Below are 22,502 nucleotides of genomic sequence, written 5' to 3'. Positions count from 1 at the left end.
TTTTTCTTCAGAGTTATCAGACTCCAGTGGCAAGATAAAAGTCAAGGTGACCAGCAATGGCCTTGCTCCTTGCACTTAGTCAAGAATACAAAGAAGCTTAAAATAATCTATGTCCTTAAATGCCTTGCAATCTCACTAGGTAGGTAAGTAGAAAAAGTTAAATAATAAAAAAAAATGTTATAAGTAAAACATAACAAAAGAGGAATATATCTTAATTTATGATTAGCTGCCAAATGAATTTTAGAATCAACAAGTGCTTTAGGAGTTTGGAGGAAATTAGAATCGTAATAAGGGTGGGGCTTGTTGGAAGATGTGGAAAGAGCAGACAGCATTTTCACTCTTCCTACAGCATGAATTTATTACCTAGTTATCAAGAATATTAGTTAAAACAGGAATCAAGCAGATGCCCTGTTTCTGTAAGCCAACTACCAATTTTACTGCACATGAATTTTTTCATAGCTTATACTTCAGGGCAGAACATGAATTGTCCCTCTCCCCCCATATACTGTTTCTAGTGTGTTATGATCTTCGCCCCTTCACCCCCATCCTCCCTACTTGTCCATATTCAGCGGAATTTGTCAGGGATAACAAAATTCCTAGTTAAGGATTTACAGGAAGGGAATTTTTTTTTTCTGGGATGATCAGGAAGCATTTCATAAAAGAAGTGAAACTACACTGAATCTTTAAAGATTTGGATAGAGGGAAATGGAGAAAGCATTCTAAATGGTCAAGCCCAATGGGTAAAGCAATATGAATGAAAGAAAAGGTTTATGTAGAAAAGTTGTGGGAAGAAAATTTGGAAAAGTATATTGGTGATAGATTATAGAGGCTTTAAATATAAGACTAAAAGAACTGATTCTATACAATTGCCTGCAAGGTACCAGTCAAAGATTTTGAGCAGAAGAATGATACAGTGAAATTAAAAATTTGAAATCTTATGGCAGTGTTTACATAAAGATGAAAGATTTTAAATCTTTTATCTGCAGGATAATTCTGAAATGTGAGGGATAAAGAGTTCCAAATGGTTTATCTACAAAATTATCTTCAATATCTATTTGAATATGTAGCAAAATTTTAGGCCACAAACTATTAAAAAGGATGAGATATCAGCACAACATAGTCACTAGAAAGAACAGATTCTATTCTGGAGACTGATCAAAAAGATATATGTATAATCTGGGTTAGATTTCATGGTGCAATGATCAGTGTAGACAGGCCTATTTTTCAAGTCTTCATTTGATAAAGACCAGTAACATAGATAATCCAAAAGAGCAGAATATGTAAAATTAATTTATATTTCACTTTGGAGAGGCAGCTAAGTGGTGCGGTGGATAGAGCACCAGCCCTGAATTCAGGAGGACCCGAGTTCAAATCTGGTCTCAGACACTTAATACTTCCTAGCTGTGTGACCCTGGGCAAGTCACTTAACCCTAGCCTCAGGGAAAAAAAAAAAAAGAAAGAAAATATATTTCACTTTGGAATGAATCTGGGGGCAGAAATTTTATTTCCCTAGACATACATTAGTAGTTCTTCAAGCAATACAATACTGTTTGAAAATGAGCTCCTCTTTCTCAAATTTGTACATATATACATGCACACATGCATATACACAGAGACTCAGACTTATTGGAAGGCATAGGCAACTCAAAAATTAGACAAAGTGGCAAAGAAAGCCAGCTTGGGAATAACAAATTATCATAGAAAATCTAGATTTGTTTTCGTTTTAAAATAAAAATGTAACATAATATGGATTTCTGGAAGTTGCTAAATTTTAGGGATTATGGTCAGCTGGTTCCCTATACATATTCATAATTAATAAAGAAAAATTATGAATGTTTGCTTCATTGAAATCTTTCTTTCTTTCTTGTTAAGTGACTTGCCCAGGGTCACACAGCTTGGAAGTGATAAGTGTCTGAGATCACATTTGAACTCAGGTCCTTCTGACTTCAGGGCTGGTACTCTATCTACTGCACCACCTAGCTGCCTAGCTGACAAAGCACAATCATGTAGTTGATTGGTAAGATTCAGTGAATCAGAACTTCTACTCTCTTGTGATTTCTGATGAATGTAATTCCCTCTGTTATTCTAAACAAAGAAGGTTCTTTTTTCATACTATTAAGTACTATCAACAAACCACAATTACAACTTGAGTCCTAGAATCAAAAGAGATTCCATTATTAATTTACCCATCAAAGTCTCATATTTTCAGATTGCTATTCTTACAAATATTTCTAACCATTCTGAAACAATCCTTTGAAGATCAAGTTGATTTCCCATTGTAAATATCAGTACTTAAAACCTCTGATTGGAAATTTTTTAATCTTATTGCAAAATGTCTTACCTTTAGCTTACCAGTAGTACGAAGAAAATGGCAAAATTCATCTTGAACTGCAAAATATTTGTCATTGGCTATTCCTCTGGCTTTCTTAAGGATAGTCATACTCTCTTGAAAATATTGCTCTGCCACATCTACAAAAAAAAAAAAAAAATCATCAAAAAACCCCCGAAGACTGCTCCCAAATTTGAAAAGAAAAGAAAAGAAAACAAACAAACAAACAACCCAATAGAATTAGATGTTTTTGGTACTGATGATCTAGATGAAAATTAGTAAAGAAGCCCACCAATGAAATGAAGAGATGGAATGAGGCCTGTGACAATTACTTTTTATGTATGGGTCACTGGTAAAGAGACTATTTGTAAGTCTTGGACTACCTATATATATGTGTTAAAACAAAATCAAATCTTTTATCTAGAAAATAGAATATAATCATAATTATATCATGTTCATGATGATGGCCCTAAGGATTCAAGCATGAATATAATCAAGTTCTTCTCTTTGACACTAAATACCAACTGCTCTATGGAAATTAAATAACTATCATTTGTTTATTGTGTGGTAAAGTAGAAAGAACATTTGGATAAGAATTAGAAGACCAGCATTTGAATCTTGGTTCTGCCACCATATAGCTGTATGACTATCATAATTCACTTTATATATTTCATCCTCAGTTACTTAATCTAGCATAATTCTTATATTGCTTGGCTAATGGGAACTAAATTGTGAATTATCTTCACCATCATCATTTGTCTATAACATTGACAACTACAACCCATCAGATGCAGAAAATTATTACACATATTTTTCTATGTGCCATTTTGAATGTTTGGTAATGGTTTTCCAGAGGGAAGGTGAGCTTGTTATAAGGTTCTACCTTTGTCTGGCAGAATCTGTTCCATGAAATTAAGTGCACTGTAGGCTGCAAGTGGCCAGAAAAACCTTTAAACTTCTTTTACATGGTGTCCAAGATGGGATATTTCCAATTTTAAAAAGCTGATCTTGAATCATCAGCAATTTGATATGGACCTCTGCAGAAGGTTAGATCATTTTCTAAAATATAGGATAGTGAATCAGTCTGTAAATCTGAAATTAGCATCCAGAAGGGCACAGGTGCTTGAACTGCCTCCCAGAGTCATCATGCTTTCCATGTTTTCATTCCAATTACATTTATAACTAGTAGGTATTTAGGAAAAATAACTGCAAGAAAAGTTTGTGGAGTTCTTTCTTTCCTTTCCTATGTAATTATTTTCAAGTAAAGAAAACTGAAGCTTGCAAATTAAAGTGAAGCAAATGTTTTTGTTTTCGTTTTCATTTTTTTTTTTAGTTTTGTTGGGGGTCAGAGGAAGATCAGGGAAAGGTTTGATGAAAATAAAGGAAAGAAGATAAAACTCCCATTTTGCTTTTCTTTATTAAGAACAATGATGTTTTTGCAAGAAAAGATGAAACAAAAAAATTATAAATGAAGTTAACTATATATTGGAAATGAGGATAACAGAGAAGGAGCCCCAAAGCTGCACTCATTCATGTCTACAACATATTAAAACTGAGAAAAAGAAATTTAGAGTATAGTAGGGAGTCTATGGAAAATTTATGAAAAAGGCAAGAGAAAGAAATTGTACAGCCTAAGAAAGCATGAAATAGGGAGTAACGTGCTCAAAATGGGTACCTACGTGGTACAGTAGATAGAGCACCAGTTCTGGAGTCAGGAAGGCCTGAGTTCAAATCCAGCCTTAGATACTTATTAGTATCAGATACAAATGAGATTATAAATTTATAAAAGTATTTTCAAATGGGAGATGGTAAGAGATCATCAAGTCATTTTCACACTGTTCTAATCCTAAAAGATTCAAAGAGAAAAGGGAAAGTGAGTTCCTGCTCTCAAGGAGTTTACAATCTAATGGGGGAAGATAACATAAAAAAGGAAGCTGTAAAGCAGGATGGGTGTAAGATGTTATCTGACATGATGGTATGCTGAAAAAGTCAGTGAAGTCCCAAAATAGGTCAGCTAGGTAAAAAATGAGATGTTCTGAGCTGGGATCCCTCCTTAACTAGCAATTTTGGAGTTCATGATTCTACCCTTCACGCAAAGAGATAGGAGGTGATTATAGAGTAACAACACTGATGAGATCTTGATGAATATCCTGAGAAGCTTTTCCCAATAATAAGTTTCCTGAGGCATGGCCAAAAAGTCAGAGAATTCCCAAAGTCAGTCAGCCAGGTGAGAAATGAGATGGTCTGAGCTGAGTTTCCTTTTTAAATGGAGACTTTGGAGCTAATGGCTCTATCCTCCCACAGAAGGTGGTTGATAAGGTGGAATAACCAAGCTGATATCAGGTGAACTATACTCTAGAATACTGAACAATTTTATAACCATGATTGCTGAACCACTATCTATGTTTATTAAAAAGTAATTTTAAAAAATGCCTGGGAATAGAAAACTATGGAAGAAAGTAGTTTCTTTATACTATGAGTTTACAAGCTCAGTTTCAATTTCTGGCAATGATAAAAATCATTAGTAAAGAGGTAGGGAGAGTTTAGACAGGGAAGAAGTGAATGAATGGCTGATTAATGAAAAATTATTTGTTAAGCACTTAGTTGCTAGGTATTGCGACAACACTGACAGTTCTTATTGCTACTCATATCAAAACTTCCTTCTACAGACTCTCCTCACTCATATATAATGGAATGGGCAGTTTATTGTCACATCCCTTCCAGAAGTTATGGTATCATTGATTTGATTACTATTTTCAAAGCAAGAGATAGTGAGTCAGAGAAATGGAGTAGTTAGAAATAGAAATATGTCTGAGGTGGAGCAGGGCACCTTGGCATGATGTCCAGGACGAAGTTAATGGTCATGGCCATGTCTCCTCCATACACAAAAAAATACTTACTGTTGATTATACTAATTATACATGATGATTATCATTCCATATCTCTTCTACTTTTTTTTTTTAAAGCAAAACTTCATGAGAAGGCTATCTATAAAGGTGCCTCAACTTCCTTAGTTCTCATTCCCTTCACAACTCTTCACAATCTAGCTTCTGAACTTATAATTCTAATAAAACAGTTCTCTTCAGAGTTATCAATGATTTCTTAATTGTCAAATCCAATTTACTTTTCTCAGTCTCCATCCTACTTAATCTTTTTGTAGTGTTTAATACAGTCATTCACTCTCTTCTCCTTGAGAATTTTCTCTCTAGATTTTCAGGATACTACTCTCTTCTAGTTCTCTTACCTGTCAGACTGTTCCTAAGTCTCCTTTGCTGAATATTCATCCAGGTCTTTCTCTTTAATAGTAGGAGTCCTAAAGGGCTCTTTTGAGCCCTCTTTTATTCTTCTACACTATTTCACATAATGATGCCATTAGTTCCAAAGGAATTAATTATCTCCATGCTGATGATTCTCAACTCTGCTTATCCAGGCTAATCTCTTTGCTGACCTTTAGTCTTCTATCTCTACCTGCTTATCTGGTATCTGAACTGGATGTCCTATAGTCATGTTTAAACTAATCAGGAATTCATTCATTTCTGCCCTTCAAACACTCCTTATTACTATGGAGTATAATACTGTCTTCCTAATCCCCAGGCTTGCAATATATATTATCCTTTATTTCTCACTATCTCTCATATCCAATCCATTGCCAAGGTCTGCCAGTTTCACCTTTATAACATCTCTTAAATATGCCTCTGACACCATCACCATTGTGGTGCAGATCTTCATTTTCTCATGCCTGGACTATTGCAATAGCCTGCTAGTGGGTCTGCTTGCCTCGTCTTTTCTCAAGTCTCTAATCAAATTCTCCATTCATCTACCAAAATGATTTTCCTAAAGTATATATTTAACTATGTAACATCTTTATTCAATAAATTCCACTGGTTCCAAGATTTGGCATTCAAAGTTTCTTTATGACTCCCTTTCAAGCTTCTTATACCATGTAGTCTATGACATGGATCTTGTTTCTGTTCCTCATGTCTCATCTTCAAACATTTTTCCTGCATGATCTTCTCATATCTACCTCCTTTTGTCCATAGCTTCCTGCAAATACTAGCGAAAATCTCACATTCCACAAGAAGTCTTTCCTAATCCCTCTTAATTTTAGTACTTATGCTGTGTATAGCTTGTTTGTATATATTTGTTTGCATATTGTCTTCATTCAACTGTGAACTCTTTGAGGGTATGTACTATCTTTTGTTTATCTTTATAAAACCAGCACATAGCACATAGTAGGTGCTTAATCAGTACTTAGTGATTTACTCTGAAATGGCATAGGTTCATCAATAAAAGAACATGCTAGATAAATGTCATTTAATTTTCTAACAGTTATTAGGCTAATAAAAAATACCTTAGCTAGAGTGCATGTATTTAGCATGGCATATGACCAGGTTTTTCATATATCACTGAAACTGAGATAAAGAGATATGGACAAAGTGGTTATTAAAAAACAAAAACAAAAACAAAACAACAACAACAACAAAAAAAACTGGTTGACTGACAGAATTTAAAGAGTGATGTTTAATGGATATTCCCCTGGAGGGAGAAGTCCAAGGGAAGACCTCTGAGCAAATCCTTGGCACTTTTATTAAACATTTTTGTCAATGTCTTAAATGAAACAGACAATTGAAACTGCCAATTTTATTAGATTGAAAATGATTTTAGAAAATTTGATTTGATAAATATCTGTAACTCTTAGATTAACACAATGTTTAATTGTAGCACATTTTAGAAAGAACATTGATAAACTAGAGCTCATCAGCAGAGAAACCAGAGTAATGATGAGAGTAGAAACTCTGCCCCAGATTCTCAAAAGAAGAGGATAAAATTCAGGAGGAAGTAGACTTCAAATATTTGGAGACCCATCATAGAGAAGAACTAGACTTGTTTTGACCCTTAGTTGCAGAAGTAGGAATAAACAAGTAGAGATTGTAAAGGCACTCATTTCAGTACAGCTTAAGAACTATCTTCTAAAAGAGAAATGTGAAAGTAGAACAAGGTTTCTTAAAAGAATAGTGAATTCCCCATTGCTGGAATTCTTCAAGTAAAGGTTAGATGACCACTTTGGAGGGAGAAGAGGGATGTTGTATAGGAAATTACTATTTAGATATGGGTTGCACTAAGAGACCTTTATTTATTTATGTCTTCCAACTCTTGAGGATCAGATTTTAAAAAATTAGGCCCACTTCAGCAACTACAGGTTGTAAATTAGGCCTAGTTTTTGCAGGGTGATGGTAATACCATCCCATTTTAAAGTATACTTATGGGGTTTCATCTGAGATTTCAAACCTACTTAATTCCTTCAGGGGATTTAAGGGACTCTGCTATGCATGGACATATATAGACAAAGTAAAGAATTGTTTCATTGAAGAAGTATTTAGGTATGATTACAATTTGGCAGATCTCTGGTCAGGTGGCTTTCAATTAAAATAAATCCCAGTAACAGTGCTCATTTTCCTGGGGTTATCCTAAGGCAATCTAAGACAGGGAAAAAATAGAACAATGGGGATAGTTTTAATTAAAAGAGAACCCTTCATGTAAAATTTACAATCATCTTTTGTAATTGTCATGAAAGTAATCTCTATACTATTCTAAATGAAAAACTATTAAGAATACTTGGGGAATTAAGATAGAAAATCATATCCTAGTATGGCATTAACCCAAGTAAATATCAGGCAACAGGAAAACGGACAAGTTGTACTTTATGTAAAGGTCCCTCATATAGGGCTGTTCTGATAGCTGTAGAGAAGCAGATTTCAATTTAACATTAGGGAAATCTTCCTAACAATTAAAAATGTTCAAAAGTTTAACTGATTCCCTTGGGAATTTGAGGGAAGTAGTAGGATTTTTGCTTAGGTATTGGTTGGGACCTCAATGACCTCTATGGTCTTTTCAAATTCTGAGAGGACTTGCGGTGGCAGCCTCAGAAGGAGCTGGTAAAACCAAAGCTGGGAATGAGCCCTAAATACTGCCTCCTTATAAATATAAAATCAGTAAATTGTGGAGCTGGAAACTACCTATTCCAGAAAGCTGGCATTAAATCTCATTTAATTTTTGTATTTTCCCTACTGCCTATTATAGCATTCTCCTAAGAGCAGAAGCTTAAAAAATGTTTTGTCAAGTATGCTCTAATCAGTCAGAACAGGAAACAAACAAAAATACCATTTTTCTGAGGTAGAAATGGGTCTTCTAATTAACAGTGTTGATCAATTTTTATGGTATTTTCAAAGATATAAAACTAAATGCTTTTTGCTCTTCTTCACCAATCAGGCTTTACCAACACTTGATATTTTTATTCATAGAACTTTCTTAAATTAATGCCATTCCACTTTGATTCTGTTTTACTTTATAATTCTCTAATCATTCATTGCTGAAGTTTACATCAAGTTATTTCTTATTTTTTGATACTCTGGTTCGTAACTATTCTCATTTCTTACATCTATGTTTTGAATGTCTAACTATGTGAATTTCTTGAATTCAAGTATCTCATTTTCTAATATAATATGAAACAAAGACAAAATGTGTATTTACATCTGGGGATTAGATGGGTAGTAGTAATGGTTATAACGATAACCTTTTCTCTATAATGAAGGCAGAATTTACAGGTGAGGTGCTCAAATATTTCAGGGATAGCAATAAGCTTTTAAACTAACAATAATAACAATAATATTAACTAACATTTATATAGTGCTTACTGTGTTTCAAGTACTGTGCTAAATATTTTACAATTATTACCTCATTTGATCCTTATAACAATCCTGAGAAGTAAATGCTACTGCTTTTACCATTTTACAGAGGTAAAATAGAAGTAAGAAGAGGCTAAGTGACTTGTTAAGGATCACACAGCTAGTAAATATTTAAGGTCACATTTGAACTCAGGTCTTTCTGACAACTGGACCAGTCTTCTAGCCACTGTACCACAAAGCTCTCTCTATTTACTAAAAGTGACTTGTAATCAACTTTCTAAACAATATCTGAGCAAAAAAAAAATTGCTTAATGTCAACCTGAAAGAAGGTATTATACTTAGCTCTGACTTTGTATGAATACATAATAGATTGACTTAACCAGTTTTTAGATGACAGAGCTAAAAGGAATAATTAATACAATGGACAAGCAGTATAGTCTAGTCAAAGTCCCACTAGGTTTGGAGTCAGATGGTCTGAGTTTAAATCACAGCTCTTCTCCTTAATTATTTGTGTAACTTTGGGCAACTCACATTATCTTTCTGGGTTTTCAGTTTCCTAATCTGTAAAATAACAGAAGTGGTTTTGAGTCATCTCTAGAGATCATTTCGATTCTAAACATACGATTTATGTGAATGTCTAGTTGATAACTAACAGAAATCACAGTAACTATATATATAGTTTACAAAATGAGGTTGTTGGTCTTGCTGATATTCAAGATCTTTTATATCTCTATAGGGCTATTATTCTATTTTTTTAATAGGCTGGAAAGATGGGCACAAATTCTGTTCAATTCATCAAGCATGTATTATGTGCTATGCACTGAGAATACAAAAGAAACTAAATGAAATAAACAAAGAATTTAATAGGGATAAACACTATAAAACAGCATGGGAGAGACCAAGCTTGACAGAACTGCACGTGAAAAAACAAACAAAATTATACACAACAAACCCATAGGCTTTTTAAATTTATCTCAAACTCAATATGAACCAAAAATGTGCAATGGCTACCTAAAAACCTAACCCTTTGAAGGATTTGGATAGAAGGCTGAAAGCCTGTCATGCTGGCTAGCAATACTTTATAAAGTGCTTGTAGTTTGGAAAGAATTTGATTTGCAGTAAGAGGAAACACTTCCAAATAAGGTTGACTGTGAATAGTGTTGTTTAGTTCTCAGAAGGTTTATATTGAAATGTACTTGGCCTCAAAACTATTTATTTTAATAGCCTTTGTGAGAAAAGTTATAAACATAAGGCAAATGTCTTGAATCCTTCACAGTGTTGGTTAGATATGTTAATACAAAATTTGACAAGGGTGGCTCTGGGAAGCCAGCCAACCTCAGGTTAGTATCCTACTGAAAGACAGAATTGGGCCTTACACTAAATCCTTATACAATCAAAAACCCCTACAGCACTTTTGCCTGCAAAAGGAATGAAAAGTAAGCCTTAAAAAAAAAAAAAAAAAATTGGATTGAGTTCAAAGCCTTAGACATTTTTGAGTTTGGGGGCAAGTACTGTACTTTCAAAAAAACATTTAATAAGAGGGTGGGAGGGGAATGGGCCTGGAAGGGCTCATTGAAAAATTGAAATTATCTCATTAAAAAAAATCAATTTTAGGGGGCAGCTAGGTGGTATAGTGGATAGAGCACCAGCCCTTAAGTTAGGAGGACCTGAGTTCAAATTTGACCTCAGACACTTAACACATCCGAGCTGTGTGACTTTGGGCAAGTCATTTAACCCTGATTGCCTCAGCAAAAAAAAAATAATAATAATAATAATAATAAAATTAAAATTAAAAAAAAAAAAACATTTTAACCATGTAAGGTTCAATTAGCACAGTTTTCTTTCAAGACAAATCAAAAGAAGTATTAACAAAGGGGAAAACTCATTAAATACTTCAATGTAAATTTTCTCAAGAGTTCAGAAGAATATTCTGCTTTACTTTATTTACTACAAGGAGGATTGGCAGAAAATTCCAGGATGGAATCTACAAAAATACCTTAAGTCAAAGAAAGGAGATTTTTAAAATGCTATTGCAGATAGTTATTTTTAGGCTATTTTTTCTCTTTATGGGCTAACATTAAAGAGACAACTTCATGTAATAGGATAGAGGGCAGTTCTCTGAGTCAGGATGATCTTGGTTCAAACCCTTCCTTTGAAACATACTAACTGCTACAATTCACTTTGACCTTCCGTTGCCCAAGGCAACTTTCTAAGATTCTTAATATGTAAAAAGTTGTTCTGTTATTGATGGAGATTAGATTGCTCATAGCTATTATGGGCCAGAACTCTGAACTTGAAACAAAGGATTCTTATAATGTGCTAAGTCAGTGGAATAGACAGAGACAATGGTTATCTAGTTTAGCATGGGTATGATTGACTTAATCTTACCAAAAAAAAAAAAAAAAAAAAAAAAAGATTTCCTAATGATATAATGATTGGTTTATACTCAGTGTGGAGCATATAAGCAGGGACTGAGAGCCACAGAAGAGAAGCTTTCAGAGGGCAGAGAAGACAGGAGGGAGCTCAAGCTCTTGGAACCAAGGACAGACATTCATTCAATCTTCAGTCAGGCTACTGGTGGCAGGCTCTCCTCCTGCATTTCTCCAGTGAGATCAAGGCTGGTTTGAAAGGTTCTCCAGAAAGCTGCCCAGCCCCAGGAAGGAAATAATAAAGAAGCTGGACTATAAGAAAGCTAATCCGGCCCAGGAAAGAAGAAAAGACTTTGAAAGAGATAATAAAGGATTTGGACTTTAACCCCTGGCTGTTTTTGTGGTGATTACTGAACTGAAATGAAGGCTGCTCCCAGAGACCTCCAGGAAACTGAACCAGAGACTTTACACATAGTCAGTTTTTTTATATTGATGAAATATAATTCACCCTAATTAAAAAAAAAAGTTTATATTTTAATTTCTGGACAGTAAAAAAAAAAAAAAAAAATCTAAATTCACCAAATTCCATTTCCCCTGCTATGAAGCTAAAAAGATGGAACTGAACACAGTGTTCCCAACATAGTCTAAATTGTCACCTTTCTAAAACATGATATGTCAGTACTTCAAATTTATGTGTCTTGTAGTCAAGGATAAAATTGACTTTTTTGGCTGTCAGAGTTCTTAGATAGACATATATAGGAAAGACTTTATCTATATCTAATCAACTCATATTCACAGACCAGGGAGAAGATGAAAGGGAAGAAAATAAACATTTATAAAGCATTTACTATGTGTCACATACTGTATTAAGTGCTTTTTTTACAAATCTTGCTTCAGTTGAGCCTCACAACACTTTGAAGTAGGTACTATTATTATCATCTTTTTATAGATGAGGAAACTGAGACAAACAGAGATTAAGTAATTTGCTACTAAATGTTCAAGGCCACATTTGAACTCAGATCTTTCTAATTCCAGGCCTATCACCCTATCTGCTATATTACCAGCTGCTTTATAAGTTGATTTTATGAAATCTAGGTCTCAAAAAAGTTTGCCAGCATATCAAGTTTTGACAGCCCTTCTACTACCTTCAGAACTATGATAGATCTAGCCTATAGGTAATATAGACTTCCTAGACTTACACTTCTATTTGAACAAGTATTTGGACTTGACCTTATCTCTTTTAGGTTTTAGGCCTATGATAATTTAAAAAGCTCTCTTTTACACATCTGTCACAAGGACTGAATGTTAAAGAGTAAAAAACTTAAGAGCTGGAAGGAATCGCTTTGTTTAAACCCTTCATTTTTCAGAGGAAAATACTAAGAATCATAAAGGTTCATTGACTTGCCCAAAGTCATACACAATGTTAGAACCAAGATTCAAATTTACACCCTTTAATTCCAGATCCAGGAGATGTGTTGTGCTACATGATAATACCAAAGAAAACATGTATGATAGGGATAAACAGGCTACAACCATTACCAGTGATAATCAGTGTGACAAGAAAGATATGGCTGAAAATAGAGATTATGGATAGAAGGCTGGAAAAAGAGATGATATCCATTTATTTAGTGAGAGTAATACTAAATGAACAGCTAGTACTGAGCTGTAACTATGAATTTATTGATTAGTCAATAAATAGGCATTTTAAAAATCCTTACTTATGTACTACACACTGTACTAAGGAAGGAGAATATAAAGAAAGTAAAAACATGGCCCTGCCCTTAAGAAGCTCACATTCTAATGAGTGAGGCAATGTGTAAACGTTTTACTTTGTAAGATATATACAGGGGGAAAAAAAGATCTAATACAGTATAAATGAGAGATAGTTTCAAGAAGAAGGGAGAAGCAATGGAAGGAGCTGAGAATATTAGGCCTCTAATAGCTAACATTAATGTTGTGCTTGATGAATTATAAGATATTTTATATCATCTCCTTTATATATATTATTATCACAACAACCCTGGGAGGTAGCTGTTATTATTAATTCAATTTCAGATGAGAAAAATAATTCAGATAGAGGATAAATGACTTATCTAAGATCACAAAGCTACTAAGTGAGGCAGGGCTCAATTTTAGGTTTTCTTTACTCCAAGTATATAACCCTTTTCCCCACAAGTCCACCCAAAATAAAAGACTGGATATTTTACTTTTTCAGGATTTATGTGAAACATTACAATAAAGAAAAATCCTTGGGTCGTGTGTTAGAGGACTAGAGTTCGAATTCTGTTTCTTACATCTGTGTGACGCAGGGAATGCCATTTCATCTCTCTCTGGGTCTCAGTTTCTTTGTCTATAACTTTAAAGAGCTGGGTCAAATGGTTTAAAGCCCTTCCAACTATGATCCTAAGAACAAGAATCACTTTGGTGAGAAGGCAAGGATAGATTTGTTTTCACAGTTGGAGAGAAAGTAACAAAACCAAAGATCCATTGACATATCTTTAATTGTTTAATAAAAAGCCCTTTGTTTTGTTTTGTTTGTTCCTTTTTACTAACCCAAAGAAATTCAGGAATCAGAACAAGTAGAAATCTTTTGATTTCAGTGATCTAAATATTATATTAGAATCACATGGCTGGGCCATCACCTGTTTAGGGTGATTTGGATTCTTGTCTTCCTTCCTACTTGCTCCTTGAGGAAGGCTAACAGTGGTCTTAATTCTGGAGCTCATGGAATAGAAAAACTTGGCATAAGACCCAAAAGACAAGAAAAATTAAGAATGAATGCTGGCTCAGACACTTTTTTGTGAGTTTTGTGACCCTGGACATATCATTTAATTTCCTCATCTCTGGCCCTTTTTCTCTAGTTTTAGGATCTGAAGTCTACTCTTGTTAAGAATCTCTGCCTTAACCTTATCTTAGTCACTGTCCTAACTTTTCCTTTGCCCCAAGATTTCTAGACATTTATTTGGATTTTCTAACACCTGTGATTAACCAGTCAACAATAATTTATTTAGATGATATATTTATATAATATAAAATACAATATGATTTATATAATTGATTTTATATACACATACATTCATATATTTTGATTGGTGTTTCATGATTTTCCTTACCCTAATCCCTTTCCTTCCTTTTTTAATTTAAAATTTTTTGAATACTGGAATATATCCCAATAAGTAAGTGTACCATTGAAATTCACCCTCAATATCATTATGGGTAACTTGCTATACTCATATCTTCCTCCCATGATCAAATTCAAGAATTCTAAAAGTATAATACTCTTATCATCCATAAGATTGGGTAAAAATCAAAAGAAATATGTCACAAGGAGCTTTTTTTCACCCATGATATTTTGGAACTATAATGGTACGTCATAACTGAAAGCTTAATTCTTTGGGGAATTTTGAGGCCAGGATTTCAATAGGCAAGAAAGGAGCTATCTGCTAGGTCAACTGCAGCTGTGCCAACAACACAATGATCTTTAAAAATAGATCCCTTTAGCATGAAAGCAAATTCCTCATAAGTTCAACACTGAGCACAGTTTCTGGGAAGTTCTAAGGGTTGTCTCTCTTAACTCTTCCAGAAGATTAACTCCTACTTAAAAGGAAAAGAATTGGGTAAAGAGAGAATACATAGGGATACAAATCAAAAGCCTCCAGAGTGCCCAGATAAAGAACAGAATGTCATTGACAGAAATACTAAACGAACCAATAAGAAGACTCACAGAAATATGCACTATTCAACTGCACTGCAGCCGAGTTTTGCCTTCTATTCAACTCATTTAAAGATCAATTTGGGAAACTGCATTATATAGAGAAATATGCAACTTGCATGTGCCCTTTATATTTTTAACAGTTTCTCACCATTGTGCTCAGGTCTTGAAGAGGCAAAGGCTGCCTGGGCAATAGAGAGTGCTGAGTCTGCTTCTTCTTCTGCAGAAAGATTTTGATTCTGGATGATGAGATGTGCCTGTCACCATGAACAAAGGGAACAGTTATGTTTATATGAAATAAACTGTAAAAGATGTGACAGTCCTTGCAGAGATAAACAAAAAGCCAAGAATCTTAAGATAATACATTCAGTATTAAAAGGAACTTTGAGCTTTCCTAGGACTACCTTATTATTTTACAGATAAGGAAATAGGTTCAAAGGAGTGAAACAAATTGGTCAATCTCATCTTTTAAGTGCCAGTGGTGGAATTGAACCTAAATCTTTCCCAAGTCCAAATCCAATTCTTTCCCTCTATACTACAATTACCATCCTGCTTCTTTATTTTGAAGACCTACTGTGTGTAGTATACTGTACTTGGCTCTACAGATGATACAAAGAAATGCAAAATAATAATTATAATAACAAACTTTTATTACTTTAAAGTTTTCCAAGTACTTTACATATATTATCTACTTTGAACTTGATAATCTCATTTTATGGGTAACAAGACTTAGAATCCTTAAGAGACTTGTTGATCATTACATAATCAATAAATGTCTGAGACAGAGTTTGAAATCAGATCTCATTTTGAATCTAATACTCTATCAAATCAGACATGGTGTCTTAGGTTTTGTCCTCAAAGAACTTAATAATGTAGCTGAGAAAAAAAGCAAAGTTAAATTCAGTTAAATTAAATTAAATTAGTTACTCTAGTAAAGACTAGAGTTGAAAATAATTTAAGGTAACAATACAAGAGATGTCACAGGAGTAAATGACTAATGGTCAACTGAATAGGTAATCAATAAAATTACTGGAATAAATTCAAAGGAATGAGAATATAAAAGGACTAACTAGCTCATTTGGTAGAAAGATAGTGAAAAAGAACCTCGCTAGTCCAAGTTAGATAATTAAAATGAGCAGAGTAATGGTGAATGGTGATTTAAAAAATAATAATAATAATAGTTTTTATTTACCAAATATATGCATGGGTAATTTTACAACATTGACAATTGCCAAACCTTTTGTTCTAATTTTTCCCCTCCTTACCCCCCCCAGATGGCAGGTTGACCAATACATGTTAAATATGTTAAAGTATAAATTAAATACAATATATGTAGACATGTCCAAACAGTTGTTTTGCTGTATAAAAAGAATCGGACTTTGAAATAGTGTACAATTAGTCTGTGAAGGAAATCCAAAATGCAGACAGACAAAAATAGAGGGATTGGGAATTCTATGTAGTGGTTCATGGTCATCTTTCAGAGTTCTTTTGCTGGGTGTAGTTGGTTCAGTTCAATTCTGCTCTATTGGAACTGATTTGGTTTATCTCATTGTTGTAAATGGCCACATCCATCAGAATTGATCATCGTATAGCATTGTTGTTGAAGTATATAATGATCTCCTGGTCCTGCTCATTTCACTCAGCATCAATTCATGTAAGTCTCTCCAGGCCTTTCTGAAATCATCCTGTTGGTCATTTCTTATAGAACAATAATATTCCATAATATTCATATACCACAATTTATTCAGCCATTTTCCAGTTGATGGGCATCCACTTAAGTTTCCAGTGTCTGGCCACTACAAAGAGGGCTGCCACAAATACATGAATGGTGATTTTTACATATAAAAAGTGGTTTAAAAATGAAAAACAGTAAGATAACATTAACAGAGAGTAGGCTTCCAAGTCAGGAAGAGTAGGATTCAAGTTCTACATTTGGAACATATTACATATGGGAATGGAGAGAATGACTTAACCTCTTGGTATCCCAAACAACTATTTTAAGTTCCAGTTTTGCAGAGTAGGGACAAATTTACATAAGTTGAGTTAGTTTTCTTGCTAGGAAGTTCTAGTTTATACCAATGCTATTACAATTTTGGTTTCTCATATGGTTATTGAATTATGAAGACTAATGCCTTTATGACCACAAATATGTATTTTTAAGATTGGTGCAAGCCAAGACATCACCAGGAATGTCACTGATCTTTGAAAATGAAGGTTGATGTTTAACAAATATTGGATTAATTGCCATCTAGGGAAGGGACTGGGGGAAAGGGGGAAAATAGGAGCACAAGGTTTTGCAAGGATTAATATCTAAGAATTATCCATGCAAATGTTTTGAAAAATAAAAAATTGTAATAAAAAAAAAGAAAATGAAGGATGAACAATATTTCAATGAATAAGGTAAGGGAAGCAATTTGTGACTCTGGAACATAGGGTTTTCAGATTTAAGCTGGGAGGTATTTTAGAGATCATCTACTTCTCTTTTTTTATAGGCAAGTAATCTGGAGCCCAGAGAAATTATGTGATTTGTCCAAGAATATATGAGCAAAATGTAAAAGAACTGGGATTTAAACTCAAGTCTTCTAATTCCAAATACAGTTTTCCTTGCTACACTTGTGTTTTCTCATTTTAACTGATTGATTTAAAATCCATCGATTTCACTACATTGCTGGCATAACTACTGTGTTTCACTCAGTTAAGCCAACTATTCCAGATTGTCAGAAATATAAAGCCAGAGTTAGTAATAGTGTGTAAATGAGCTTAAAACCTCTAAAATTAAAAGTCTTTAGTAATAATAGCTAACATTTGTTTAATTCTTTAATATTTATGTATTACATGTACATGTATACATATATATATGTTATATTTGGTTCTTTGCAAATATTAAAGAATTAAATAAATAAATGTTTTATGTATATATAATCCTACCAACAACATTGGAAAGTAAGTTGCTATTATCTCTACTTGACATTCTCACTTAAGTAAAGAACCATTAAGTAACTTCTTTAAGATCACTAGGCTAGTAAGTATCTAATGAAGAATGAGAACATAGGTTTTTCTGACTCCAAATCTCCCATCAAACTTCCACCTCCTCCCCCACAAAATGCTAAAAGTGGATTTTATATGGTATGCTAGACATAGTAGGCATTCATAATCTGGTGATATAACATAAATACATTAGATACCTTTAGATTAATTTATTATTTTATATAATAGGAACTGAACTAAATAGATAACTTCAAGGACCCCCAAATTAGTTACGGGGATTTACTTGACCTTAAAAGGCGAGTCTTCGGAAAATAATTTTGAAATTCCTGACTGACACTAAACATTTTCAAGGGGCAAAATAAACTTTCGTTACCCAATGTCAAAATATAATTTGCTACTCATTTGGGAAAATAAAAACTACTTTAAGAAAGAATGAAAAATTTGGAGCAAATTAACTGAATTTTATTTGAGTTGTACTTTTATCCTCAGAATGTCTTCAGGAAAGATTTTTGTTTGAGTAACAAATATCATTTTTATAGCACAATGTAAAGATTTGTACAGTTAGTCATTTTTTAAAAAATGTGTAACATGCAATACTTATGTCCTCTGATCTCCACAAAGGTATAAGTTGGGGTCTCATATCTCTTAATTACAATCCTGCTTGATCTTTATAATTTTATTACTTTCACTTTTGATCTTTTTGGTATGTAGTTATTCTTTCCAGTTTCATTGTTGTAGTTACTGGGAGTATTGTTTTCTTGGCTGTTCATTTCACTCTGGATCAGTTCACATAGATCTTTTCATGTTTTTCAAAATTCATCACATTCATTTCTTATAGAATATTCCATTACATTCATGAACCCCAATTTATTTAGCCATTCTTCAAGTGATGTGTATCTACTCTGTTTACAATACTTTACTCTTTTCAGCAATACAGTGATCTAAAACAATTCTAATATATTTGTTGTGGAAAATGTCATCCATATTCAGAGAAAGAACTATGGAGACTAAATTCATTGAAGCATACTATATTCAGATTTTCTTCTTTCTTATGGTTTTTCCCTTTTGTTCTGATTCTTCTTCCACAAAATGAGAAATGTGAAAACATGCTTAAAATGATTATACGTGTATAATCTATATTAGATTGCTGGCTAACTTGGGGAAAGGAGGAATAGGAAGAGGAAGAAAATTTAGAATTTTAAATCTTTCAAAAATGAATATTGAAAATGATCTTTACCTGTAACTGGAAAAAATATTAAGGGAAGAAAAAATTTAAAAATAATTCCCTCAATACTTTGCTATCATAAAAGGGCTGTTATAAATATTTTGGTGACTTTCATATCAACAGCTGCCTTAGAGTACAAGCTCAGTAATAAAGTCTCTGGTTTGAGGAACACAGACATTTTAGCCACTTAATGGCTAAATAAACAAATTGGAATTCCAATTTGCATTCACAAAATGGTTGTAGCATTTACAGTGTGATATGAATGCTCAAAGCTGTTTTGATTTATATTTGTCTTATTATTAATGACTTGGAGGATTCCTTCATTTGGTTTAGAATATTTTACAATTCTTTTGAGAACTTTTTATTCATATCCTTTGACCAGTTATCTATTGTGAAATGGGTAATTGTGTGTGTGTGTAAAAATAAAAACTGTTAATATATATAAAACCTTAATTAGAGAAGTCTGACACAAAGGTTTTTATTTGCTTGACTACTTCCCTTCTTAGTCTAAGTACATTAATGTTGTATGTGTAGAAGTTTGTAATTGCCTCTATCTCTTGTTTGGTTAAAAATGTATCTCCTACCCATAGCTTTGAGAAGTGTACAATCTGTTTCTTTTTTTTAATTTTTTAATACCGTGATCTTTAATATTAAGATCACTTAAAATATATTGTGCAATGTGGCATAAGGTTTTGGTCTAATTTTTGCCAGACTGCTTTTCCAGTTTTCCTAGAAGTTTTTAATCAAATAAGGAGTTTTTCCCTAGGTAATCTGTTTCCATTTTATCACATACTGACTGGCTCATTGAGTTACATTACTTCTCATTCTCTCTTGTCTAGTCCATTTAATTAAACTAGGCCTTTATTTTTAAACATAACAGATTAAGTTAAGATTGCTGCTTTATAATATGGTTTGAGATCTAGAAGTGCTATTTTCCCTTTATCTCTATTTCTTTTCATATCTCCCTTGATAATCTAGGTCTTTTGTCTTTCCAAATGAATTATTATTTTATCAAGTTCTACAAAGTCTCCCTTTAGTCATTTGATTGGTATAGAATTAAAAGTGCAATTTTGGAAGTAGTGTAATTTTTATTATATTGGCACAGATTTGCACAGTCTGAATACTCCTCTAGCTATTTAAGTTATTCTTTATTTAAGGAGCATTTTGTAATTGAATTTACATAAGTCTTTTGTGTGCTTTGGTAGATTGATTCCAAGATATTTCATACATTTTATAGTTCTTTTCCCTTTCTATTTTTGCTTCATGGGTTTTGTAATTATTATATAGAAATGCTATTAATATTTGGGGATTTATTTTGTACCCTGAAACTTTGCTGAAGCTATTGTTTTAATTTGCATTTTGATGATTCCCTAGGACAAAAAGGACAAGTTTTTACCTATACTTTGTATCTCAATTCAGCATTCTGCTGTTTGTTGAACTGTGGGAATAAATTGAATACACACATTTCAAAGACTCAGAATGTTTTCCAAGCATTTGAAGTGATAAAATCCAAGCTAAAAATATTTTTCTATTTCATTTCCCTCTAATATGTTTCAAGAACATGGATATGCTTCTACTGACATTGCTGTTAAATATATACACTAATATTCTGTAAGAAAAATTTTATGTAAAAACAATTTAATCAAATCGCTTGCATTAAAATCAGGAAATAAAGTTTTTCAACAATAACTCTGAACTTTAATCTGAACTTTTAATGTTTTCTAAAACATAGCAAATGATTATATCAAATATGCTAATGTAGTTATCACATCAAATCGGTTATTGATTAAACCTTAGTATTGCCAATCACCAGATTAGGGAAACACTAGAAGTCCTTATTTTTGTTATTGTTATTATTTACATTCATAAAATATAAGAGCATGAGATGCTGAAAATATTAATTTATAGTACAAGTATAATCAATCACTCAATAAGTAGAAATAGGATGGAAGTTTAAAAATCCTACAATGAGATTATATATTCTTTAAAAAATAAAAAATGAGGGGCAGCTAGGTGGCACAGTGGATAGAGCACCAGCCTTGAATTCAGGAGGACCCGAGTTCAAATCTGATCTCAGACACTTAACACTTCCTAGCTGTGTGACCATAGGCAAGTCACTTAACCCCAGCCTCAGTAAAAAATAAATAAATAAATAAAAAATGGATACTGTTTTAGTGCACTACTTAGTCTCATAAAAGAACGGAAATACTCTCTTTGTTCACATGACAGTGTTGAATGGTTTGTGATTGCAACTAATGTGAATAATTTTTAATATTAATGTAACAATGAGTTAATGGAAATGAGTTTTCAAGTTGAATTTTCAAAGACTAATCTGTGTGGGTATCTGTGATGATTGCAGATATGATTATTGGTATTTTTTTTGATTGCTATTACTATCCCTCTAACTATACACCTTCACCTCCCATTATTTGGGTTTTCGATAACCTATTTATATTTCTCAGATATCATCTTGAGATATGTGTTAAACTTAGGATTCAAAATTTCTATTTTTAAATTGCATGTTGCAATTTTAAATATTTGATAGAATCCTATGGGGTTTTTTGCATTTTTACATATAAAGATAGTTTTCTAATTCAACATTTGTTTTTGTAAGATTGTGAATTCCAAATATTTTTCTCTCTTGTCTCTGCTCCCCCCTTCCCAAGGCAGCAAGCAGTCTGATAAAGGTTCTACATGTACAATCATATTAAATATATTTCCATATTAGTCATATTGTGAAAGACAAAATAGAACAAAAGGGAAAAACTGCAAGAAACAAAAAACAAATAAAAAAGGTGAAAATAATATGTTTTGATCTGCATTCAGATTCCATAGTTCTCCATATGTGGATGGCATTTTCTATCATTAGTCTTTTGGAATTGTCTTGGATCACTGTATTTCTAAGAAGAAATAATATAGTTGATCATCACATAATGCTGCCATTATCGTATACAATGTTCTCTTAGTTCTGCTCATTTTACTTATCAGCAGTGCATATAAGTCTTTCCAGGTTCTTCTGAAATTTTCCTGCTCATCATTTCTTATAGAACAATAGTATTCCATTACATTAATACACTACAACTTGTTCAGTTATTTCCCAATTGATGGTTATCTCTTCAATTTCCAATTCTTTACCACCACAAAAAGAGCTACTACAAACATTTTTGTACATGTGGGTCCTTTCCCCCTTTTT

At 33.0% G+C, this 22,502-nt stretch overlaps 1 protein-coding gene across 1 annotated transcript in view; it reads right to left on the bottom strand.

Annotated features, from left to right (window-relative positions):
* The window catches only part of TTC23 (tetratricopeptide repeat domain 23), a 104,437-nt gene that overhangs the window by 13,373 nt on the left and 68,562 nt on the right, over nucleotides 1-22,502 (bottom strand). The window contains 2 exon segments of the mRNA XM_074295038.1: nucleotides 2,342-2,469; nucleotides 15,248-15,353. Of these exon segments, the coding sequence (XP_074151139.1) occupies nucleotides 2,342-2,469; nucleotides 15,248-15,353 (234 nt within the window).

This window comes from Sminthopsis crassicaudata, chromosome 2, assembly GCF_048593235.1.
Source record: "Sminthopsis crassicaudata isolate SCR6 chromosome 2, ASM4859323v1, whole genome shotgun sequence".
In the NCBI taxonomy this organism is placed as follows: Eukaryota; Metazoa; Chordata; class Mammalia; order Dasyuromorphia; family Dasyuridae; genus Sminthopsis; species Sminthopsis crassicaudata.
This window is presented reverse-complemented; position numbering and strand designations above follow the sequence as displayed.